Source organism: Mastacembelus armatus, chromosome 5 (assembly GCF_900324485.2).
Source record: "Mastacembelus armatus chromosome 5, fMasArm1.2, whole genome shotgun sequence".
Lineage (NCBI taxonomy): Eukaryota > Metazoa > Chordata > Actinopteri > Synbranchiformes > Mastacembelidae > Mastacembelus > Mastacembelus armatus.
Window position 1 is genome coordinate 26572505 of NC_046637.1, and position 26752 is coordinate 26599256.

The 26752-nt window shown below is 41.8% G+C and overlaps 1 protein-coding gene across 1 annotated transcript in view; it reads left to right on the top strand.

The window, feature by feature from the left end:
• Positions 1-26752, top strand: part of LOC113129943 (low-density lipoprotein receptor-related protein 1-like) — an 80779-nt gene that overhangs the window by 10721 nt on the left and 43306 nt on the right. Inside the window, exons 2-8 of the mRNA XM_026306187.1 lie at positions 2719-2841; positions 13671-13808; positions 16999-17118; positions 17843-17971; positions 18096-18359; positions 25573-25735; positions 26256-26478. Coding sequence (XP_026161972.1) covers positions 2719-2841; positions 13671-13808; positions 16999-17118; positions 17843-17971; positions 18096-18359; positions 25573-25735; positions 26256-26478 — 1160 coding nt within the window. The remainder of the gene's footprint in view (positions 1-2718; positions 2842-13670; positions 13809-16998; positions 17119-17842; positions 17972-18095; positions 18360-25572; positions 25736-26255; positions 26479-26752) is intronic.

The following is a 26752-nucleotide window of genomic DNA, read 5'->3' on the forward strand; positions in this document are numbered from 1 at the left end:
ACTGCACATGCATTGAGTACACGAGCTGTAAAATCTACCTGACTGTGGCCGGAGCGATCTTTAAATACAGAATACAATTTTGTGCTGAGATTGTGGACGCTCGTTAAACCTTTCATTTTAAACTCACAACATATTCACTACTGCCATTCATAAATATGTTCCCTCATTTTATCTGGACTGTATATACATGTACAAATATAAACCAAGGCATCAAAAGACTCCAGAGTTTTGGATATGACAAACAGCTGATCCAGCTTCAATCCAGCCGTGCTGTCGTCATCAAAAAGTGGTGCCGCTTTTCATGACAACCAAGAAGAAAAGCTGTCACCTTTTCTAAACAGGCTTTTCTTTAGTTCCTCTTCCCTCACTACTTTTCTTTGCATCTCTCATCACGCCTAAAGTGGAAGACGTGAAGAAAGCGAGAGAACCGTGGAGGTAGTTAGGGGAAATGCGATGTGCCCGTGGACTGTAGCGTTACTCTCTGACCACCACTGTGCTCTGTGCTTCCTGTGTGTTTTTCTGTGTATGAGTGGATTTCAACAAAGGAAAGAAACAACAATGGAAAGTGGAAAAAGGTGTGAAGAAGGAGGAAAAGGATCACAAAGAAATTTTAAACTACCTTTGCCCAAATTACATTAAACAATGTTCACAATGTAAAACATACTCAAACAGGCATATTTCTTACTGCTGCAATGAATGGCCTTTGTCTACACTTCCTTTTCTTCCCTCTACCTTTCACAGCTGGCTGGGCTGGTGCTACAGGAACCCTTATCCTTGGTTTCAGTGTCAGCTAGCTAACCTCATAACCTACTTCCTTTGCTCCCTGTAATGTTTCTGTCAGCAGCATCTCGTGGTTGAGTCTGAAGCATGGACGTGGACGGCCCCCACAGCCATTATTGGAAATGGAGTTAAAAGCACGTTGAGCCACAGCATGTCAGCATCTAAATAAACAATAGAGGCACCACAACTGGCTGTGTGCTATGATTGTTGTTGAAACAGCTAATGGAGCAAACAAGTAAATGCACACATACACTAAAGACGAGGGATGAGAAGCAAAGAGGAAGCGCTTGAACACAGGCTTGGTTGCTTTTCATGAATAATTCAAAACCTTGTGACTTCTGAGAGAGGAAAAGACACCCCCTCTACACACACATCCCCAAACCCAGATGCACACACACACACACACACACACACACACACACACACACACACACACACACAGCACAGCAGTACAGAGGGGAGAATAACTGGGCTGTGTGTAAATGTGTTCAGCAATATGTCATGTTGAATTCATGTATTTAGGTTGTGCTCCATTTCAACACAGCCTTCACCACCGAAGGTGGTAAATACAGTTCACTCTGCTTCATCCCATTATCCACCCCGCTTCCATCCCATGCTTCCCCTGTCCTGTTAGTCATGCTGTATGCTGAAATAATCTCGACACGCAACGACACACACAAGCAACAGCACCATTTATTATCACAGCCTTATATTCCGACCCTAAGCAGCTGACTTAAAAGAACCCGTCTGTGCAGCATAGGTGTTAACACTTTTCTACAAGCCGCACTTTGTAAAATAGCATTAAAAATGTAAATGGGATCGTTCGCCAGAGGGCCGAGGTGGGTGGACTGAACCAGTGAGGCAGGGCTGCGACAATAACCCCAGACTAATGATAGCCACCCTAATGGCAGAAAGAAGTGAAGGGTAATGCTTTTAAGAAGACCTTACAGAGAGAAACAAGCTCAGATGACCCAAAATCATCAGTTTGGTCACAGTCAGGTTAAAACATTCAAGCATTTGAATATTCTTGAGTGAATTCCAGTTGCCTGGTTCTCTCTTTACATGTCAACTGGTAGAATGATTGTTTCATGTTAATGAATTAAAAAATACGATATTAATACTGTATCAGAGCACAAGTCTTCTGTTCCTTACGTTTTATAAACCTTTTTCAAAATGATGATGAGACCTGAATATTAGGTTTAGTTTTAGGTCAGCGGGTTTTCAGATAAGTTTGTGCTAAGTGCACATTATAATCTACTGAAGTACAAAGATGTTTCCTTTTCCACTTTTCTTTAGGTCTAATGCTTTTCTTACTCACGTATTAAAATAGTTTAGTGCACTGCTGTCCGACAACAGCCCCCACTCAGCAGTAAGTTCTTTATCCAAAAGCCTCCCCTGAATGCCCACAGGTGAATCATCTTTGTTGCTTGTGTGTCCATCTGTTTTGTTTATGTGCTGTTTTGTTTAAGAGGACTTAAATTAGTTTGGGTTTGAGTGTTCTCCCCCATTTAGCTGTGGTTAGAGTGGGCAGTTTTTTCCTACCACTGCCAGGTTGGTTTGAAGGGGAAATGGGTGATAGCGAGGTTGTCCACTAAACAACATGTTCTTTGATATCCTCCAGACGTGTTGCATCACTTCAAATGGCCTGGGAACACTGACCTGGATATTCAGGTTCAGAAAATTTATGCACAGTTTTTCCAGGCATGCATGACTGAGTGTTTTGGTTTTTCTGTATCCATTCGCTATCCCCTCCGTCAAGGAGCAACTTTCCAGAACCTAATTAGGGCTAGTGAGGGCCACTATTGACTGTGAACACAACAGACCCAGCTTGCTAATGAGAGCTCAGGAATAAAGATCACTGATGCAAAAGGACCATCTTGTTTTTTTGCCCAAGAAATCTTTTAATTAACTTGCTTTTTTCTCTGTCTTTGTTTTTAGCCCCAAAGACCTGCAACCCAAAACAGTTTGTGTGTAAGGATGGGGTGACGTGCATCTCTAAGGGTTGGCGCTGTGACCGGGAGAAGGACTGCCCAGACGGCTCTGATGAGGAGCCTGATGTTTGTAAGTCTTTCTGAGTTTAAACAGCAGAACATATTGTATCCACATGCTATAATTTACCATCCTTGTTATGTTTTTGCTGCATCTGACCTCACAACAGAAGGAACTTTGGCTGACATTTCAACATTTAGGATAGAGAATTGAAGCCTAGAGAAGAAATGTTTGTCAAATTATGCAGATCTATAAATGTGCGTCGTATAATTTAGAGCAGCCATGGTGAGGTGAGTTTTGGACGTGTTTTTTTTTTTTTTTCACCTCATGTAGTAGATAGTTTTCACCCATTCAAGCCTGTGAGCTCTGAGGAATAGAACATCTTTCCAGAGATATGAGTGTTCACTGCAAGGACAGGGAGCACTTTCACTATTCACCTATACAATTAGCCGTTAGTAACCTTTGCTTTCATCACAAAAATACAGGCTTGTAGTTGATTCGTCTAAAATCTGTGCAGAAGATGTTCTGTGAATTACGTAGATCGATTTCATCAGGTGCAGGTGTTTGAAGCTGCCCCAGAAATTGCTTATTTCTGCAGTATCAATGGTATGCTAATACGGTACTGCAGTGTTTGAAGGAAACAATGGGAGGTTTTATCAACTAGTGGGATAGGTCATTCTGCTTTTAAACAGTCCTGTCATACCCAATTAGGAGATTTACTGTTTGTCTTTCTTATATATGTGATTTCCTTCTGCATTCAGAGGATGTAGTCATGATACAAAACCAAAAATAGTCCCGAATAAAGGCAGCTGTCGTGTCAAAGTCTTCATTAGAGTTGAGATGCTTTGAGGTCGAAACCCCTGGGGGAGGAAATGAAAGCAGCAGTGTCTTTTTGGTCAGCCTCTTAGACTGAAACGCCTGTAGTTTTCTAAGAGGACAGAGGGCTCTGGGCGGAGGGGGTTCAGTGTGTGTGTGTGTGTGTGTGTGTGTGTGTGTGCATGAGGTCTGTATAGAGTGCTGTAGCTCCAGTCTAGACACAGACTGTATGAGAATAGGTCTGGAAGTCATTAGAGACTCGCCCAGAGCAATGGAGAAACCTGCTGTTTTTCACAACCTGCTCTTTCCCCTTCTCATCTGTGGACCAGCCTCCTTCCGTGTCTCTATCTGGGACAGAAACAATTGTGACTCCATTCCTCGTCTCTTACTCTCTATGGCTAATGCCAAATTCTCTCAAAAACAACAGCTTTGGGGCCTTTGCTCTGGAGGGACAGTGTCAGAGCGTAAAACCAAAGACGTGAGTCAAAAGAGGCAAGAGACGCTGATTTTATCAGAACTTTCTTAGAATTTAGGTGTTTTTGTAGAAGTTAAGATTGAGATAGATAAAACTGAAGTGAGGATCGTACTAAGGAAAATTGGCAAGAAGCTTATAAAGGAGTGGGCAAAGTAAATATTTACTTTTATCTGCTACTTTTGAGTACTGAACTCAGTATCGAAGTTTAAATAGTATGTCATTTGGGTCTTACTGTAATTGGGTTTGTGGGTGTGTCTTGGACGTAGGTGCTTTAGTAAGACCAAAGGATAAGTGGGGCGATTTCATAGTTTTGGAGCAACATTGTTGGTTTTTATTGGGATTTGTCCCTGCAGCACAGCCATACTAGCAGCCTTAGTGTGCTACTATTAAATTATCCCATAAATGCAGAAACTGCAGGAAAACTAAAACTGTTGTGATGGTGCAGAGCAGATGGGTGTTGACACTGTAGAGCACCAAATGAATCTCAACTGTGTGACATAGTATTTCAGGTATTTTTTGCAGGTCATCATATGTAAACAGGATACAGAAAAAAATTAATTCCTCTGAGCTTCAGAAGTTTTAACAATGATTGAAAATTTAAAAAAAAATGATTGAAACGCCACAGTGCCAAATGAAAAGGTTTCATTATATGGAGCTCAAACTGTATGTACACCACCCACATGAGTAACATTTTTAATTTTATTGTTGTGATAAATGTGCTCTTTGTGAAAGAGCTTTTGCAGATGCTTCTGGTTGAAAGATACATGAGAGAGGTTTATTTATTCACTCATGTGGATGGAGCTTCACAGTGGCCTTTGTTGGGGTGTTGGCTATTGCCAGTGAAGTCAGCCACTGTCCAGTGCAGCTGCTTTGCCCTGCTGTGTAACCCCCACAATGCTGTTCTTTGTACCCTGGGGTGCTGGGTCAGACTGGCATAGAAGGATACTGACAGAGTAAAACAAAAACAAAATGGTTGTCTGGGCATATGACCTTTATTTAGAACTCTGAACTGCACTCTTAATCAATGAACAATTGAAAGCCATGTAATGAAGATAAATGTGAAGACAACTTGTCTGGCCCAAAAAGCCTTCAGGTAGAGAGCTGCCATCTTCTGATGCTGCAGATTTTATTGGGCTCTTCAAATATTCCCACGTGCAATAAGTGTGCCCTGCAAACACAGGAAGTGTGTAAATCTGAAATGACACCCTTTGCCCCTGGCCGATAACGGGAGGCAGTTTTTCACACAGTTCCTATATAGGCTGCACTTAGCTTTTTAGGAGATGAAGCACTTTTGTAACAGCCACAGATAGAATAATCTTTCATGATGTAATGTGCGACTCATCGATTTCTATCAAAACACACAGAGAGAGACAGAGCAAGAGAAACCGTCTCCAAGACTTGGTGACTTTTATCTTTGAAGTTAAACCCACAGCAGCTGTAAAATGACATAAAGGCCTTTATTGTTTGTTTATATTTAATCAGTGATGTCATGTACCAGACAGCTGACTCAAAGCCAGTGGTTACAATGTGCTAATTTTGGGAGAGGAAGTGATCTGTTTGATCCTGCTCCTGTCTCCTAAGAGCAGCCGTCACTCACTCCATATAGCCATCAACATGTTAAGGAAAACAACTTTTGCTCAACATGAAAGAGTCTGTCTCCTTCCAGCACCTTGTTCATACAAGAACCTGCTGCAGGTGTGAGTCTGCTCTCTCCCTTCTCTTTAGAAACATTTACTTTCTGGGTCATCTAGACGATAAAGCAACCATCTTAAACTGAGTGTTCTCCAATAACACACATACGCAAACACAAATAACCATGAAATTATTACATCTCACGCCAAAAGAAAAGCTTTGGCCACAGGAGTGTGCACTACGTCTGAAATTTGTAAGCTTATACTTGATGCAGTAACATGCTTGAAATAGCAGAAATGTCATATTGTGGCAGTTAATTGTTTTTGCATTGAACTGACCACAAAAATGTATGTATTACATTTTACTTTTAGCGAATCAAAGAATTAACAAGCCAGACATAAACACGACACATATATCTTAGAATAACATTTCCCTATTTGCACATCCAGCAGATAGAAAACAACATCAACATTAATTTGAAGTTGTGTTTCTCAAGCTTCATGTACTAGTTAGCTAACAAGTCAGTCTGCTGTAGAATAAAGCTAAGAACAGCACTGTGAGCACTGAGACTAAAGCTCATCAGTAAAATTGCAGGATGTAAAAAAAAAAACAGTTAGTTGAAAGAAGCTGAAATGTTCTGTGGAGCTGAAGGCCTCTGCACAACCGGGTGATAATTCTCTGTTAGTTTGCTAAGAGCAACACCTTTTCCTTTACGTCTTGTTGTTTAATGTGATATTTGAATAGAATCAAATTTTTACAGTCATCGGTGTAACCCCTGCACAAAAATATACCAGAAGACAAACATGTATCTGTCTGTTAAACCAGTTTTAATCCACCAGCCACCAGTTGGCTGTTTTTTGATGAGGAGTTGATGCTGGGGCAGAAAAGATTGCAAAGCTGGGCCTTACAGCAGGGCAAGAGAGGCCAGGCTGTGTTCAGCCAAGAAAAGCGTGTCAGGGGTTTAAATTTTAAAAAGGCCATTATGTAATCTCGGCAGGGCTCTCTGCAGAAGGAGGTGTGGCAGGCCAGAGGCACCGAGGGGATGGGGGGTGGGTGGGTTCATGATGCCGGAGAATAAGGGGCTCAGACAATAATAATATGGTGATGTGGGTAGGCGCACAGATGCTGAACACCTGGCTGTGCCTTGTGGCTAGACTTCCTTTTATGTACGGTAAATCACCTTGTGTCTGATTAAACGGAGTAATAAATGACTCCATCATGTATACGCATTATTGAATGCACAGCTTGTATCTGCAGTGGTTACTTAACTTCGGTCTCTTGGCTCAGGCGGTGACGATTCCTCTAATCCTCCTCTACGACCCCTTCGGGCCTTTCCTGTCATTTGCATAGCTGTTTGTCTACACGATAATTAGTTGCCTGTCCTTTGAATTAGTTATCTAATGCTCTATGTAACAAATAAGAATGAGTGTCTGGAGAGGGGATTGGTGCTTAATTTGTTATGATTAAAGTTAGTCTCTCGATTTCTGGGTAGAAGTTCTCAACCAAAACAGACAAAGTGCCTTTCGGATATTCAGCCATTCTGGGGCAGCAGAATAGCTTTTCCTCTCCTCTTCTACAAGAATAACTTGCTCTGTGCTAATAGTTTTAAGTTAATCCTGAGTTCACTGTGAGGAAATAAGAGGCGAAGGAACCAAATAATGAGTCTGTTTAGTCTCAGAAATAGAGTTGCTGCGTAACAACCCATTAGTAATAGGTGTATTTTTCCTCTTTCATCTGTATTTGTATGTAAGTGAAAGGGAGGAAAAGGGAGACAGTAAGTGTACATGTGTGTGATTTGGTTTGCGTCATATGTGTGGGAGGGAGGTGTGGTTTTATGATCAGTCCTTTCAATGCATAAGCTTTTAGAAATCGCATGTGTGGGATGAATGACATAACTTATTCATATCAACCATTGAGTTCCTTTTGTGGGTCTTTGTCTCTTTCATAACCAACATCGACAGAGGCTCAGTGGGTTTGTTAGGTTGGGGTATGTGGCGGTCCTGTCCTATGTGAATCTTGCGATTTATTTTACTGATAGAAATGTTTGCTTAGTGGTTTTTCTGCCCCGAGGAGCAGTGGTGCTGCTGCGTTTGCAGAAGGATCAGTTTGTTGTGCTTTTGAGAACTGGATTTAGCCTTCCTGCTTTGCTTGTCACCCTGCCAGCCCCCCCACCACCCCAACTGCGCCAGGAAGGAATGAAAACGTGGTGTTGATATCTTGGAAGGAAAGTGGTGATCAGGGAACCAAAGACCAAAGACCCGACCATCAAGTGTATAGACGGCAAAAGGTGTGGCCCCAGGGTTTGAGGCAGAGATGCTTATAATAAACTGCATTTTGTCCCTTGAACGTGTATAAAAACACGTTTGGCATTACTTGGACTGGGAAAATTCACGTAGCTGAAATGATTTTGCTCTAGTAAGGCACCCAGAAGCCGGTTAGTGTGTTGTTTCTCACCTGCAGAGTGAAGTGTTTATGGCATATCTGACAGAAACAAAAGTGCAGACATTTTTTACCTTCGGCACTCTGCTGCCCTGCCTGCTCTTTTGCTGCCCATGATCTTTTTGACAAGACTCTCTTGAGCAGCAACATAAAAACACAAACACCCATGTCAGTGACTCTATCGTCTCTAAGCCTGAAGGAAGCTCTGGTGTTGTTGTTGCTTTTAGTATTCAGTGCTTTGCCCTAGTTGTTTGGACTTTTGTTTCTTTAGCAGCGTGGCGGGGGGGAAGGTCATGGGGTGCCTCGGAGCTGCTGGGTCATGATTTGAGTGCTCCATCCAAGAATGTGTGATGAGGGCCAAGAACATCACAGAAAGGCTCAGCTGGTCTGAGTACATGGTCATCAGTGGTCGGAGAAACCCAGTATTGCTATTTCATTAAGAGCTGCTGGCAGCAAACCGCTATTTATTTATGGGGTGCATTATATTTATGGATCCACTAATTCAATTATCTGTCCGTATCTGCTGCCTTTATGTGTGTGAAAAGCAGCAGGATTGTGAGAGCTTGTCAGCAGAATGTGCTGTTGTTCTGTGTCCGTACTTGTATGTCTGCCATAGTTTCGTATGCTGAAGGTTCTGGAGTACTTAAAATAAACCCGGTGGGTAGCCGCACTGCTCTGCATTTGGCCTCATTCCGGCTCACATAAAGTTCTTTACATATTTTGGTCTAGTGCCGGCTGCATCTTTAGTTGTGTGTACGTTCTTGTTGAATAAGCATTGTGCTGACTAGCGTATGGACAGGAATCATGAAGTATTGAAAGGAAAGGGTTGAGCTTAGAAACAGCCTGTTCTCCACTAGGTCTCCTAGCTGGGCCTCTTTTTACTACTGCAGAGGAAATGCAGACGTAGAAACAGTTTCCAGGATGAATAATTCTGCAAAAAACTGTACTTGTAAAGGAAAAAATGTATTCGCAATTCTAAAACTATTACAGATCGTAGGAGATACAAAACAAATGAGTCTTAAGCAGCACATAATTTGAAAGTGCCAACCTACCCCAATGTGTTCAGATCAAGCTTTGCACGTGACGCCGCTTACAACACTGCGGCTCAGCCTGCTTTGTAGGGGGCCATAGCTGATTTGTGTGATCCAAACAATGGCTTTAATTCTCTTGTCCACCCCCACTCTCACCACCCCCTCTGCCCTCACTCCCTCGGACTGGAAAAGTACATGTGATCTTGTGTGTTGCGGCTTAAAGAGTCCACTTGTGCAAGGTGTCTGAAATCCAGCAGTGCTGTTTAGATGCTAGTGCTAATAGACGAAAGACAGTATTGGGCTGTAAATGTGACTCGGGTAGGCGTTCGTTTTGCTGCCCTAGATAAAAAGAAAACCTCATTATTATATGGAAAACTACACAAGCTTTGATTTGAAGTGAGGTTTAAAGTTGCTGTTTGTACATCCTCAGCCAAATGTGTTGAGTCAGACAGAAAATGGAAAGAGTGAAATCTGAGTTGGTGTCTGCTGACGTCTGTGTGACATCTGTAGCACAAAAATGAAGCCGTGGAACAACCTCTGCTTGTCCATAGGAAAAGAATAGTCAAATCTCCAGCTTCAGTTTTCAACCACTGGCTCTGTCACAAGGACATGGGTCAGTGATGGAGACATCAAGGAGATTTTTCTTTTTTCTGGACTGAGATACAGAGCTGAATAGTTGAAGCTGTACCCACCGGCCTGTGCAAATCTTTCACCCAACTTGTCAACAAGATGTGCAGAGACACAGGGCAAACAGAAACTTCTCAAAGAAAAGAAAGGTTTCTCAAAGAAAACCTGGCTCCCTCACAGTAGAAGAATGTTGAATAAGAGACCCAGTTTAATTCAAATTAGCAATGCCTTTTCCACTGCGGCCCCGCCGACCACTGCCAGCTCTTACAAGAATGAAGCTTTGTGGGCCTCTGTTCACTTCCTGTGGATGAGGTGCTCGTCTTGGTCTTCTATGTGTCTTCCCTGCTTTTTCTCAGTTTCTCTCCCTCTCTCTTTGTTTCTTACTGCCTTTATTTTCCACATCTCGCTCTTACACACTTACTGTAAATGGGTCAGCAGATGTTGGAAGAAAAATGTTGGGAGGAGATAGAGAAGGAGAGAGAGGATGAGGGAGACGTGGAACAGCAGTTTGACTTTCCAAAGAGACAGAAAGACGAGTCCAGAAGAGGAGCGACCGATTGCAAGCAAAGTTAATGATTCAAAAAAGTGAAGGAAAACACAAATGATTAATGAAAATTAAAAAATAGAGCCGTCTATCATCATTCTTTGATTTAGGCTTTAGTATATAAATGTGTTGTGACATGTGGAATTTAAAGAGAAAGTTAGACATTTTGTTGAGAGCGACACTGAAACCCTGATACCGCTCTCATGTGCGTATGCCTACGATGCTGCTGGTTAACTTAACTTAGCAAAAACACTGGAAATAAGTTCCTTCAAAACTCAGAAACATTCCTACAAAGAACTTTAATTTTTCTACCCTGTTTGTTTGACCCATTGCTCATTTAAATAATTAGTCAAGTGCAGTTACTTCATGAACTGCCATGCAACTCATCGCCAAATAGTCATAGCACGTAACTAAAACCACAACTTTACCATTTAAGTTTGTGTAGAGCAGCTAGCTGTTTCCCTACTTGCAGTCTTTATGTTTATCTAAGATCATTTTCTCCCGGCTCTGGCTCCAGCTTAGCACATGTGTCCATTTTTTCATCAAGCTGTTTGAAAGGAAAATATGTTTCCAAAAACATCCAACTCTGCCACATTTTTAAAGTAACCAGATAATGAAATAAACATGTTTATCCTTCAAACAAGCCTCTGCATTTTAACCTGAGCACATAAACTGTGACGTGAGTATAATGCCTAAAATAAATATTAAAGATATGATGCTAATAAAACAATCGCTGTGGTTAAAGGGGGAATTATTGGCAGCAGCACACAGAGAAAGCATCTCGGATACATTTGTGGACAGCACACAGACTTGAGGACAGAGTTGTGCTGAGTCAATAGTCTTTTTGTGGATAAGAGTCAGTCACACGACGGGGAACTTCATCCAAGGAAAAGAGTTTAGCAATAAGGTCATTAAGGACAAAAGCCCTCTGTGTTTGGAAAATGATTTTAGCAGTATATCCAGTTCTATATTGATCTAGAACTGCATGGATTTAGTGTTTTAAACTTTGCTCCAACCAAAGTGAATGTGTTCTCTTTACCTTCCGAGCACAGACTACTCCACCAGGCCGCTATGCCACTATCCTAGCGTGCCAGTTGTTGGTGCCCTGCCTCCTGGATGGAAGTATGTTCTCTGTAGATGTGGTGAATCTGGCTGTTTGGCAAAGCCCACCAACAATAGTGGTGGTTTTCCCTCGTGGCCATCTCTTGTTGCCCTGATGGTTTGTTGGATTTCTGCCTGTTACAGCCAGTTGGCAAGAGAAAAAGATGAATGTGAATTCATGAGGAATGGGAAGCAGCATTATTGGCAACCAAGATAAAGGAACAAAACGGCTAAGAATTGAAAAGAGGGGATCAGAAGCTAACAAACATCCCTGTTTTGTGTTTTTTTTAACAAATGATTCTTGTACTTATTTATACAGGGAAACACATTTTTTTGAAAACATACCAGTTTGGCAGCACATGTTGGCAGATACTGCACAGCACAGACAGAGAACACGCAGTTTCCCCACATTGAAAAATGTAGAAAGTTTCCTGTTTTTCCCATCATTGCAACACGGGTTTGATTAATTATCATGAAGCAAACACTTCTGACTTTGTTGACTCAGACGGATCATAAATGTATGTCTCATTATAAACTTTAACCTTTAACCATTAAAGTTCATGCTCTAGCTCATATTAGTGCAATAGGTTCATTTGATGTTGTTCAGGATGGTCAGAATTTCAGGGAAGCCTGGATGTATGTATGTACAAGAGGGTTTTACAGTACGTTTTATTTTTTTATATTGGACACTAGGTGCCTGGTCTGTAACAGAATTCATGAATTGTAATACAACAGCATGCGATTATGTTGCGATCAGTGGTTCCCATTGTGTTTGGTTTAGTGAGAATGATAGACATTCCTAAACACCTCTTGGGAGGAACATCTACTAGATAAGAGATTTTAGTAGATTAAAGTACAAGTCAGTGCACATCCGCCTTGCCCTTTTCGTGTTTGTTGTGCATTTCCCTGGTGAGCGGTCAGCACATCTGAGCTGAAAAATCTGCATTATAATAACGTGTTCATCTTGGAAATGGCTCTTGAGCATCTTCACTTGCCTCGTCAAGGATTCATTATGATGACCTGTCTGATAATATTTAAGGGTTCTCCCAGCGACCAAGTCCGAGTTGCTCTGTTGATTCCCGGTAAGACTGAGCACAAGAGGTACTGAAAAGTCAGCGTTCATGCATTTTTAGGTGTATTCATAGCCAGATAGTTTGCTGCTCCCCATCTGCAGGTTCCCTCTGTATTTTACCCTGGGCATATAAGTTGTGCCATTCACAAATATTAAAGAACAGGGAGTTTGATGCGCGCTCAATCTGGAAGATACATATCTGTGTTTCTCCAGTCTGACAAATACGTTGTCAGCCACACACAGTGCCTGCTGCCTGTCACAAAGTCTGTCATCCACTGGCAGGTTGAAATGGCAATATTTTATGAAGATTGGCTGCAAAGTATTTCTGCCTTACTGAGCATTTTTATAGTCAGGACAAAATGGATGAAAGAGACAGCAAGAGAGAAAGCAAATATTTCAGGGTAAGCTTGGTCTTAAGTAATCAAGTAAACACGGTACTGTTATGCATGTGCCTTGGTGGCTGCAAACAAATCTGCTTGCAGCAGGCTGGAGCTGTGTTCACAGATAAGGTGGGGCAGTGATATCCATTTTCTGCTTGTTTTTCTGCCTGATTAGAGTAGTTCTTATTGTTACACCTGAATCAATTATTCCCTTTTGAGAAACGCATTTTTCACATCAATACATGACTTTAATCAATTACATTCAGTATTTAAGATACAACAAATAATTCAGTATTTATTTTGGCTCCTCCTGTTCAGGGTCGCCACAGCGGATCAATTGATCCACATACTCGATTTGGCACAAGCTTTACGGCGAAGGCCCTTCCTGACGTAACCTCAGTAGCTGAGGCTATGTTTATTCACTATCTAATTTGCATAAAATTATTATTTTGTGACAAAGGAAAAAAAATTAGATTAATGGGTGAATGTTGCTGAAATGATTAGCTGATTTGTAAATCAATTAACTGATAGAATATTAATTGGAAACTATAATGATAATTGATCAGCAGTTTAAGTATATTCTAAGCTAAAGCAAAAAAAGGAGGATTTGATAATTATGGTGAAACAATAACAGATTTCCATCAACTATTTTTATGTGATGGATTGATAAAGGGGGAAAAAAAACAAGAGGAACCTGCAGCACCAACTTTTGCTTGTAATAAATGGAACTTCTGCTCCCACTTTTCCCTTTTCAGCTAACCCTGTTTGTGTATGACTTCCTCAGGTCCACACAGTACTGTGTCACGATGCCCTCCCAATGAGTACCAGTGTGGAGGAACAGAGCTGTGTATCCACATGAGCAAACTGTGCAACGGGGTCCCAGACTGCACTGATGGCTGGGATGAGGGACCACACTGCAGAGGTACCACTGTCACACACGTCCATACATTCACTCTTTCCTGTACTCATTCATCTGTCCCGTGAAGAAACAGCATTTAGGTCTTTTGCACAGTCAGAGTGTATTTTCTCTTGTGGTCAACTCAATTAGCACATTCTGTTCTGAGACAGATTGTGACATAGTTTGTTCCATTATACATTTAGTTGCAAGGTGAAAGGTCGTATTTGTCAGAGATGTGGAAAGGGCACATTATAATATCAAAGATACTTGGAATTTTTCTTTTTGATTGTGAAAATGGCTGATAATGCAATTTGTCTGGATTCTGAGTTCAGTAACGTACTGATTTTATGTCTGAATCTTGCATCGTGGCTGTGTTTTGTTTGAAACTGAGCTGTGTGTGTTTCTTTTCCCTCATCAAGCTGCAATATTGTACGCTTTATGGAAAAAAAATCAGCAATAAATTTGACTTCCTGTATGCATGGGGGTTCCATTGATTCCTGTCCATATGTTCCATTTACACATTCAATTAGGGAAGTTATTATTGTGAAATCAGAAAGGAGGAAGTAATTTATGATGATCCTAAAGAATGTAATATCCTTTAAAAGAATGTGCTGATTGAGTTGATCCCACCAAGACAAAATAGAACCCGATTGTGCAAAAGTCCCCAAAATCCTCATTGGACAGATGAAGTGTGACTAATCATTCATCCATCCATTGTCTAGCGCTTAGTCCAATTCAGGGTTGCAGGGAGCTGGAGCCAATTCCAGCTGACACTGGGTGAAATGTGGGGTACCCTCTAGACTGATCACCGGTCTCTCACAGGGCTCTGTACTCGGAGAAAACCCAACAGGCATGGGGAGAACATGCGACATAGAAAGGCCCCAGGGTTGAACAGGATTCAAACCAGTGACTTTTTTGCTCTGAGGTGACAGTGCCAACACTGCACCGCTGTGACACCTGAAGTATGACTAAAGAGAACTTAGATAGCACTGAGGCACTTCCTCTACTGGTATTCATGTCTGTCAAAAGGTAGAATTACACAACTGACGATCAGATCCTGTCCATCAAGCAGCTTTGTGTCTCAGATTGATAGAAATCCCAAAGTTATACCTGTTAGAACATCCAGCAGACGTCATTACCACTGCATCACTAACACCTACCCTGTAGTCAACAGCCCTGATTAGCATTAATGGTAGAGTTTGATACAGACCAGAACGGCCTTTTTCACATACAAACTGTATAATATGCAGAGTTAAGATAATAAACCAAATGAAAGATTGAAACATTATTTATTTGAATGTTATTTGATGTTTTGCTTTTAGGATTTAGAAATAAGAGACAGTCTGTCATAACTTAAGAGAAAATGAATGAAAGTCAATGTAAAGCCAATCCCACAAGAATGAAAAGAAAGCCACATCTTGTTGTTTTCTGAGGGTTGTCGTGTCCCAAACTGCCACAAACGTAATATTACGTGGTATGTGTCATTGTGTGTTGTTTACATTATTGCCCGTGTTGTTTTTTTAAACACATCTCAGTTATTCGGTGCTCAGACTTGTTTTGGAAAATTCCAGGCTTGTCTGTAATTTGAACTGTGGTTGCCCCAGCAAGCCTCTGGAGTGCAGCAGAAAGACTTGTTGCTCATCTGCATTCAGAGCACTGTACAGTGATTGACAGCAGGGCACCGGTTATATGAAGTATATCTGATCATTTGATTATCATTCTCATACAGGGCAACTCCTTTTATTAGCAAAAATAAGAGATCTGCTGATTTGTGTGTGTATATGTGGGTGTTTTTTAGGACGGAGTATTTGGTCAATAAAAATATGTACAGACGAAGTGTGGCGCCTTTAAAGAAAAGATTTTTTTGATCCTACTCTGATCTTCTCTCCCCAGAGGTGTTGAGTTAGTGTGAACTGTCTGCCAGTATTTCTGGGCAGAGTGAATCATTTGTGACTGATAGATCTAAGCCTTATTTGACATGAATGTGTTTGTTTGACTATGACTCACTGTTTCTTGAGGTATATCTCACAGGATATGCAGCATGCTGTCGAGAAAATTGCTGAGACTGTAGTCGGCGAGCTGACTGTTAGGTGTGACTGGAACATCTTGCGTTTGTGTCCTGCTGATATTTGATGTGTGTAGCCAACCTCAGCACAGTTGGGGCTGGAAGGAAGGTATTGGTTACTGCAGGGTAGAAGTATTTGTAGATTTTCTATTGTCTCGAACTCTTATTTTCTTATTTTGGAAAATCACTTTGCTAAGATGAGTTGAAGTTTTCTTGGTGTTAGAATTTGAAAAGTCTTGTTTATGTGTGTGATGATGCGTTAGCCTGGCCAGCTGTAATTGCCCACCCTGGCAGCATTTTGGAAAACTTTTGTACTAAGACTTGGAGTCATCTGCAGAGCAGAGTGAAAAATCGGTCCTGACAGCTGCTCACTGCATGAACACCATCAACAGAGCAACCAATTAATTCAGAACCAGTTACACAGATTCATGGTGCAGCCCGGCTAGAAGGTTGTTAAAGCGTATAATGTATGTGCCTTTATGGCCAAAACAAACATTTAAACACTGAATACAATCCTTCCCCCCAGTATCTTTACTGCCACTTGTTTTTCAGTTGTGAAGGCATTTGGCTCATCAATGACACATTCTGGCAAAAGAAACATTATTTTTGTTTGTTTTTTCAGGCACAATATCCAGACAGCTACATCATCTGCATAGGGAGTGGGTCTCCTTTCATGGAGGCAGCCATGTTGTGCTGTCATGTTTATGGAGTAGCCCAGAATGGCCAAACCAGACAGTGGGTCTAGACAGTTTTATTTTGGAGGTGGTGGTGTAGATGAGTTTTTCACATTTTACACTTTGCACCTTTAAGGACTTCAGCTAAACTACAAATATTCTCCAGAAAGTGAAGCAGCAGTAACAATTCCTCATTGTACCTACAGGCATGCCGTGAGCTTTTTGTCTTCTGTGAAGTCGTACCAAATATGACGACTGAAACCCAAGTGATCAGAGTATTATCTAGAGTCTAGTCATAGTGATATTTTGGGTTATTACATAATTTTGTTCAAATGCACCTCACGTTTGAACCACAGATCCAGTGTTTTCAGCCCAGTAACAACATCTGTAAAAGGAAAGAGACAAATAAACACATACACCTTGTTCCTAAGTTTGTTAAATCATCATCTTCCTCACCTCTTTTGTCTCTCTTCAGAGTTTATGTCCAACTGCTCAGTCTTTGGTTGTCAGGAAAACTGTGGGATAACTCCAGGAGGGCCTGTTTGTTACTGTAAGAGCGGTTATGAGATCAGCCCGAATGGAAAGAAATGCAAAGGTGAGTTCCTATTGGCCATTACCACCCACTGGCCCTCAGTGACACTGTTGTTTAATATGCGTCTGTATGTCTAGTATATGGTTTAGGTCCTGTCTATGCTAATCAGTAAGTCACAATGTAAAACGAGCAGAAGAGTGATCCTTATTTTGATATGTCTTTGTGTCAAACAGCTAGCGATGAATGCTGCTGGCTGCATGTAAGATGTTGTTTCTGGTGCTGTTATCAACAGCAAACATTCAGCTTTTCTGGCTTATGTCCAGTAAATCCACATCAGCTGTTAAGTTCTTTATGCAGCCGAAGCGACACAGTGTTTACTCACGTTTTTGAGAAACCAGTGGGTCGTTCAGGGGGCTTGGGAGTGGGGTCATTTCCCACAAAAGGCTATTTAGAAATGCTGCAATCTCAGCAGCCATCAGGCTTACAGATGAGTGACTGGCAGTGGTGAACAACACTTATATAATGATGTTTTTGTACAACAAGATAATCAAGTATTATACCTTGAATGAATCACAGATTTATTCTGGCAAAAACAAACTTAGCCATGAAATGCAAAACAACAGTTAAGCATTTGTTGTGAGTCAAGGAAAATAAGAGCATCAGCATTTTTATAACTCATCTGTGGAAGGTTTTATGTTTTGTTTTATCCACTAAAATTTCAGCAGTGAAATTAGTTATTTTGTATTTGAACTGTGTAATAAGACAATCGATTGCTCCTGTGGTTCAGATTTTGATGAGTGCAGTGTGTATGGGACCTGCAGTCAGTCCTGTACCAACACTGAAGGCTCCTACACCTGCTCCTGTGTGGAGGGCTACTTGTCCCAGCCAGACAACCGCTCTTGCAAGGCCAAGAATGGTAAGTACTGTACCAGAAGATAGCAGCAGCACTGGGTGTACTGGATGTTTGACTGAGGCTGTATGGGTGTTCTGTTCACCTTCATCCTGTTTGCTGTTAGTTATGTCCATGCTTACATTTCCAGTGCCAGTAGACCGTCTGCCTGTCCTGTTGATCGCCAACTCGCAGAACATCCAGGCCACCTCCCTGAGTGGCACTACAGTCAACAGCCTGCTGTCTACCAGCACCAAACAAACCACAGCCATGGACTTCATCTACGCCCAGGAAACTGTCTGCTGGATCCACGTTGGCGACTCCCCCTCATCCACACACCTCAAATGTGCCAAGATTCCCAATCTTAAGAGCTTCACAGAGGAGAGAGTCATCAACATCTCCCTCAGTCTGCACCGTAAGTACACAACAGAAGTATGCACCTGCACCCGAGCATTTTTAGAAATCACAAAGTGATGGTGATGAGCTGTTGCACAGAACTTGGCATAGCATGATATGCATAGGACACAGTACAATACATGTTACAGCCCAGTTCTCCACACATAACACCACTGTCAAAACAGCTACCTCACACTGCAGCAAGGCAAGGAATGTGTGCGTCTGCGTCTGTGTGTTATAATGTTTTGGTATAGTTCATTCCTGAAGGCTACAAATAGAACATATTTTCACTGCAAATTTCATTAGCTTCTGCAGCAAGTGCTGGAACAGTGGCACAAAGACTGAAAAAGCACACTGCACCACCTGTGGCCACGGAGATCTGTCATCTCATAATTTTTTCATGCTGAATTCTTCAGTTTTGGTTGTAGGGGTTGTTTACAACCTACAAATAGTGGAAAAACCTCAGATCTGAAACACACTCCAGAAAATGCATTTTGAATTTTAATTTCTACAACATCACTTCATTTATTTATGTGATGTGAACGTGTCCAATTAGATCCTGTGTCCTGTCAGTCACATGTTTCCTCTTGGTTCCTATAAACAGCAGGGTGATGAATTCTCTATTTCTATAGGATTTAACTTAGGAAGGTACATTCTGTGCGTAGGTCTGGCTGAACTGATGCATAGATGTGTTACATACAGTTATACATAAAGATGAGGGTTCAGGTACAGCAGATGTCTCTGTCCTCCATTATAAGTCATTCTGATTCACCTGTGATCTGTCTTTCTATAGTCCTCTCAGAGAAGGGCAGTAAATCCCTGCCATGGCCTGCAGATCAGAGCTGATCCTTAAACTTGAATGAAGGTTTTTGTTCTGTTTGCCTCTTTTGCAGATGGTGATTTGAAAGGACATGTTGGTTGTAAATGTGCACCTGCAGGTTGTTCTTAATGAGATTCACTTTTAAAGTCAAATGTAAATGGGCGGACAAAAAAAAAAAAAAAATGGTGAGAAATGTGGGCACAACAAAACAGGGCATCAATATTTGTGTCCTTATCTTCTCTATGCTTGTGCACAGCCCGTGAGTCACAGCTATTATAGCAGCACATTCAAAGCAGCTGTGTTTTTCCATGGCTGAGGTTTTCTTCTAGAAAACAATGAAGAGTCTTTTTACCTGAAAAAAAACAGAAACTAAAAGAGAGATGGTGGAGATCTAGGGAGCGTGATTGAATGCAGAGTTGTAGATGTGCAGGCTCCTGACTGTAGACAACCTGTGGGTCAAAAGGCTGCACACCCACATCCTGCTTGTCTCCCTCCCTCTATCACTGATCTTCCTTCAAGCCCTGTGTTACTAGCTGTGTCAGGGCCTGGTTTTTGGCCACCATGTCTCCAGTGAGTCAAAAGGAAAGCAGCCACAGAAACAACAACCTCATCTTCCCAAAACACGGATGTTTCTGGCGGACTTGTTTGACAGATGGTTTATAACTAACTTCACTATTATACTTATCTGCACTTATTGAATAAAAAGTACTTTGCCTTGAGTCAAAACATGTCATTTCCCACTTATACTCATATTTTCTGCCTTGTCCATTTCTGGTTCTCACCGCAATTTCTCCATTCCTGACCTCTGCAAAAAGCTGCAGTGTAATGCAGAAATACTGCAATCATAAAGCTCAGTTTTACTTCTCTCTTTTTATATTTTGTTTTTGTTTTTACTTGCAAGCACTGACTGATCATACTCACTGTGTACAGCAGCTTGTCTCCATTCACATCTTTTTTCCATGTGACCAAAGAATGCATTAACATGGCAGAAATGACTTTGTCAGTGCTGACCAGCTGAGAAAATGAAAAGACCCAATGATGACAGTCAGGCAGCTCTGCCTTCCACATATATGCACAATGTGGTGTAGCTGTCATTTGGAAATATGTTCCTTTCAAACCCGCTGATATCAGACAAGCACAGAATAATGAATATTATTCATGAGCATTTGAGTATCGCTCACATTAATATCATGAAGATCAGCCCTGATGCAAATCTCCATCTGATCTGGGCCTTGCAACCACCACAGCTGTTATTAATAAATTATACAGTACATCTCCTAATCAATCAGGAAAAGGAAATCATAACACCCATTTCAAAATTAATGAAACAGTAGCATGTTAATATAGTGATTTTTTTTTTATTGGATGAAACATGTATTTACGCTTAGTAATTATGATCAGAGTAATTAAAAAAACATTATCACTGTTGCTGTAATCATGCAGCTGGAACTCGGCTCACTTCACAATTTAGGGATCAGAAGAATTTGTAGGAAATTCCAGCAGCTTTTGGTTCTCCATGCGTGTCCCACACAACAGATGCACATCCACACACACACACACACACACACACACACACACACACTACACTGATGTAAACGTATGCAGAAACACAAATAAAATGGAGAAGTGGCTGCATTTAAAGAGCAGGATGTGAATGATGGATGATGAATGATTAGAGCTGTATTACTGAAGTAAGGTAGCAGTTGAAGGAAATGGCACCGTTTTCATTACTGTCTCGTGTATAAAGATGTGAAAAATGTAAATCTATGTATTTATGATGACTAGAATATCTGTCTTTTGACAGTTCACACAACCCCAGCCATCATGTTTAGCATCAGCTCAAAAAAAAAAAAAGCACTATAAAGGGCAGGTCTTCCTCATCTGTTCCAGTCCATAATCTGGAGGGACTGCAAAGTGGATCTTTAGGTTGCTGGTGTATGACAGAATGACAGAACAAGAGGAGCAGTTTATGTTTATAGTTGGCATGGAAGGAGTCAGCAGCAACTAATGGTAGGGGTGAGCCTACAGGAAATGATGCGCATGTGGTTGGGGTGACTCATGACCTCAGTATGCCACAGATGAGTTGCCCAGATGTTTCTCCCTTTGCACTCTCTCTTTTCCTTTTCTTTCCCTCACTCACTTTCATTACCTTCTCTTTGAATGTTTTCTCCTTACATATAGAAAACACTGGAGGTGCTGGAGCTGAGATTTAATTTAAGTGAACATCTGTCACCTCCTGTCTGTTCAATATTCATAACGAGACTCAGAGTCTACAGCCATGCTAGCAGCTGAGTGACATGAATGACATTGAGGCACGCTGCCATTATGGCTGAAGCAGTTTAAATGTCACTGATGTGTAATGTTCATTTACTGGTGACTAATACAAAAAATCATGATGAAAGTTCAGAAAATGCAATTTGCAGTGCAATGAAAATGCATTTTGAATGTGTGTGCTGCACTTTTAATTACTTTGAGGGACTTTGGCACATGGCAGCTAATGTGCTTTTTCTCACAGCGTTTTTAAATTAGCTGTGAGTGTCGGGCTTCCTTTATTGTACGTGGTGCCGAGCGGTGCCGAGCGGTGCCTTACAGCTGTCGAATGTACATGGTGGAGGTGAGAATCAGTTTTATTGTTTTTTCTCTATGACTGTGTGGGTTTTCTCTGGGTATTCTGGCTTCCTCCCACAGTCCAAAGACATGCAGGTTGGGTTTAGACTCATTGGTGATTCTGAATTGCCCGTAGGTGTGAGTGTGAGTGTTTGTCTGTCTCTGTGTGTCAGCTCCGTACCCCGCCTCTCCCCCGGTGCCAGCTGGGATTGGCTGCAGTCCCTCCCCCTGCGTCCCTGGAAGAAAATAAATGGATGTTTGCTGAGAGTTCTCCAATGGGGAAACCTAGGAATTTAATAGACTTAGATTTACATTCAGTAAAACCTGGGCAGCGGTGCTCCACATAATTCACAGGAGGACTGATCCCAGAGCTGTCACTTAGCCTTCCTTCCCTGCCTGTACTGCAAGAGCTACAGCACCTGGTCCCCCTGCACAGTGAGCGACAGTGTGCTACTTAGCACAGACACTGGCCCCAAATCTCCTTAAGAGGTCATGTGCTGTTAGAAGCCAAACCAGTCAGCACATTTTCAAATCTTCTCTCCATGTAACATTTTCTCCAGCTTCAAACCTCCCTCCCTCTCTCCCTCCCTCTCTCTCTGCTTCTTTTTGCCTTGAACTATGAAATACATTTGTCAAACTATCCACTTCTTTTTATCTTGTGACTCTGGAAGATCACACACCTCGAGGCAGCTACATTTTTTTTTTTCTTACATGTGTTTTTGTTTTTGTCTTATTCCTCTTTTCCCTCCCTGTGCTTGTGTGTTTTTGGTGTGACGCTGTCGCCAGATGCTTCAGGGAGAGTTTTGGAGTGCGGGAGGTTGAAGAGGGGAAATGGAGGCTTATTGCACTGGGAGTCTCAATCACAGTTTAAAAGACATCAAAGCCATATCAGCTCCATTAAATGTACTGCTTCTGATAAAACTACACTGTCCGTCCCTTGTTTGAGCAGCGTGCTCCTCAGTTCTACTCCTAAGTGAGCATTGCTGCTTCCCGGCACTTTAGATACATTAAAATCTTTCTAGGCACTCACTTTGTTTGTTGTTGATTTTCCTACACCACCAGGGAACAGAGAGAGAGACAAAACATAGAAAATAAGTTGTTTAGAAAAAGGAGGGTAAAAAATGTAGAAGGCAGGCAGTTCTGTTTTTTTTTTTTTTTCAATTATGCCGTGTTGTTTTGTTTTTTGTTTTTTTTATAGCATAGTTTCAGACAGACGGAGCTGCAGTTAATGAATCCAGACTGTTTTCCCACCTCTGGGGAACAGACCAGGGGAGAAGAGGGATGGAGATAGAAAAGTCTCTGGCTTTGCTGAGACATTTGTGCTTTGCAGAAGGGCAGGAAAATGGCAAGTAGGGGGTGTTAGCATGGGTAGGATGTTTTTTTTAGGGCTTTCAGCATACTTTTTCAATATTGCACAATCTCCTCTTTTCTCCTCCCTTTGTTTATCCATTGCTTAATCAGTGAATCAGTGTATTGTGGGGCAGCTGGAAGTGTTTAAACAGAGAATTCTGTGTTAAAAATTAAGAGCACCTTTGGGAATAAGGCCCCTGATTCCCATAAACCTCAGAAATGCTGCTGCACAAAGGCCAAGTTTCCCTAGTGGAAATCAATTTCTCTCTCTCTCTCTAGGTCTCTCTCTGTCTCCTTCTTTTCTTCTGTCTTCTTTTTTCTCACTTCTTCTTCCTTTCCTGTCCGTCCCCTCTGCATTTTTCTTTTATACGTTTTCCACTTCTACTCAAACCCAGAATATTTGAAAACGTTCCATTTCCCTCCCTTTTCTAGTTAAGCTCCTCAGTAAAATGTGTCACTTTTTATAAACACAGAGGACTACTATGGAATTACAGCCAGATTTATTGGTGCAGAGCTGGTAAGCTTTCAGTATGCAAACCTTTACTGCGCTATTATACAGAGGAATCTGCTTGGTCATTTCCCTCACCCAAGCTTTTCTTTCCTGGTTGAAGAAACTGATCCTTTGGTCTCCCCTAAATCATCACAGTGACCTGATCACCCTGGTAAAAATACCATCACATTACACCTCCACCCTTGGCACTGAGCACTGCATGATCAAAGACCCCTGCAGTCGTATGTGTGTGTGTGTGTGTGTGTGTGTGTGTGTGTGTGTGTGTGCGTGTGTGTGTGTGTGTGTGTGTGTGTTTGTGAGGATAGTTCTGTGGGGAGCAAAGTTTGCGGCAGCTGTGAAAATACAAGTCTTGTCGTTTGTGAAGTCTCTTTCTCACACATTTTCTTTCTAGATCATATGAGGGTGCAGAGTTTTCATTCACTCTGCAAAGATGAATATTTTAAGGTGCTAGATACAGTCGGTGCTGGAAGGAATATTCTGGCGCTTCACATCAGCAGAAGTAGCAAAACCACAATGTAAAAATACTTAACCACAAGTAAAAGTCTTGCAGTATTTTGGTTTACTCTCACCACCCTCATAGCATCGTTCCTGGACTCGTATTCAAGTGGACTGAAATTCAACTTTAAATGAATGCTTTACTAGAAAAACATATCAAGTTAAAAAAGTATTGATGATGCTGAAAGAATGACCTAGGTCATTACATTATTGTCACTGACGCACTGTGTTAGCTTAATTTCAGTGTTGCTGCTGGTTTAGGTGCCGCTAATTGTAACCAATCCATCATCTGTACTTCGTTATTCCTATTTAGGGTCACCAGTCCATCACAGGGCCACATAGAGACAAACAACCTCACACACTCACACTCACTCCTATGGGCAATTTAGAGTCACCAATCAACCTGACATACATGTTGTTGGACTGTGGGAGGAAACCAGAGTACCTGGAGAAAACCCACACAAGCACAGGGAGAACATGCAGACTCCACATAGAAAGGTCCCTGATGGGTTTCAAACCAGGAAACCAGGTAGTGGAGTAAAAAGTAAAATAATATACAAATAAAATGCAGCTACGTTAGATTTAAATATAATACGGTAAATCAACCAGTCTGGCCCTTTAACATCCTCACATCTTCTTTCCTTTAGCTTTAACAATAGCTTCCTTTCTCTTATCCTTGGCCCAGACTCAGTGTTGACTAAAGGAACCAAGGAGAGGGGTATATTAATGTCTCATGTTATTCTTTTCACTGTTATTCTCCTCTTTCAGACCCTCCCTATGTGGTCTTGCACCACATTTAGAACAGTTTGGATAAGCAGGGGTTATTCCAGTTTTTCCCTCTCCAGGCTTCAGTCTGTGTTGAACGGCTGTAGTCTGTGAGTGTTTCATAAAGTGCCTCAGCGGTGCCATGTGCAAGCACCTAGGTGTTTGATTCTCATCGGAGGGCAGGGCACTAGTCTTTCCCATGAGCTGAGCCTCGAGAAAATAAACTCAGCAGAAACCGCACACCCATCATCGCACAGCTACAGCAACATCACACACGTCAAAGCAACAAACAGCCTGTCTCATTTTCTGTCTGTCTGAGTGACTTGGAATGACAAACATGTTACCTAGACATTAGTAATTGGACTTGGCTGCCTTCTTGTTTGTCAGGCAAGAAAAATGCCCAGTCCAAGCCTGAAAATCTGGACTGTGTGTGGATGTGTATGTGAGCATAGTAGAGAGGGAGAGTTGTTGAAGTAGCTGCTACACAGTATTGGTGACTAATTCACTTCATCACATGACAGTGAGTCAAATCTCTCATCCATCTGCTGTGAGTATGTACAACAGCATCACAAGCTCCAGTTCTGTACCAGTAAAAACTGCATTTCCAGCACTGAAAACACTGTTCTTTCATCCCTCTGGACTTCCTCACCCCTCTTCACCCGTCCTGTGCTTCTCTCTGTCCAGATGTTGAACAGATGGCCATTGACTGGCTCACCGGAAATTTCTACTTTGTGGACGACGTGGACGACAGGATCTTTGTGTGTGACAAGGATGGGCAGACATGTGTCACCCTACTGGACCAGGAGCTGTATAACCCTAAAGGCATTGCCCTGGATCCCACCATGGGGTCAGTTTCAACACACATAAATCCAGAGAAAGGTGCCATGTCACAGAAATAATGGACTGGACTGTCGGCATGATTTGTTACTTGACAAATGACAATACAATACAAATAAGTCACAATTTTTTGTTTGGTAGCAGCGAAAGATAAATCATGATAATGCCCTGACATACTGTGTTTGGCTCTAAATCATATTTTCAGTACATTGGTAATAATGGTAAATTGGAAAACCACGTGGATTCAGAAAGAGACTCAAATGTTGAGATGTAAAAAATGGTACACAAGAATCCAAGTTGAGGACTTCAAATGTTGTGCTTTGTCCAACCAGAAGCCCAAATCCTAAAGATGTTCAGTGAGCTTTCCCTTTGAAAAAACTGTTTGCAGCTTTCTTCCTTTTGCCTACTGAAAAGTTATTATTGTTTCCCAGTCATTTATCACAAAGCCAGATGGGCAGAAAATGAAAGTATTTGCCAGTTCAGTTGATGTTTCCTTCCAGCTATCCTCACTCAGGCCTTTGTTTCCACAGGAAAGTGTTCTTTACAGACTATGGTCAGATCCCTAAGGTGGAGCGCTGCGACATGGATGGGCAGAACCGCACCAAACTAGTGGACAGTAAGATCGTGTTCCCCCACGGCATCACGCTGGACCTGGTCAGCAGGCTGGTCTACTGGGCCGACGCTTATCTGGACTACATTGAAGTGGTGGACTATGAAGGCAAGAACCGGCACACCATCATTCAAGGCCTGCTGGTGAGATCAGCTGCACTAGACGCACTCCAGTTATCTTCCATCATCCGAAAGATCACTTATCCTAAATTTGCCTTCCCTGTGCATGCTATTCATAATGCCCTAAAAAGTCCCGTGTGCTTTAGAGTCCCTATATATCTGTAATACACCTTATGTTTCTCCTGTGTGCTACTGTAAAGTGAGTGGGAGAGGAGATGCTGCCTTTTCATTAAAGGCGCTGATTAATAGTGTCTAATACTGAGGCTGTTAATGCTGCAGAGCTGGTGAAGCATAGTGG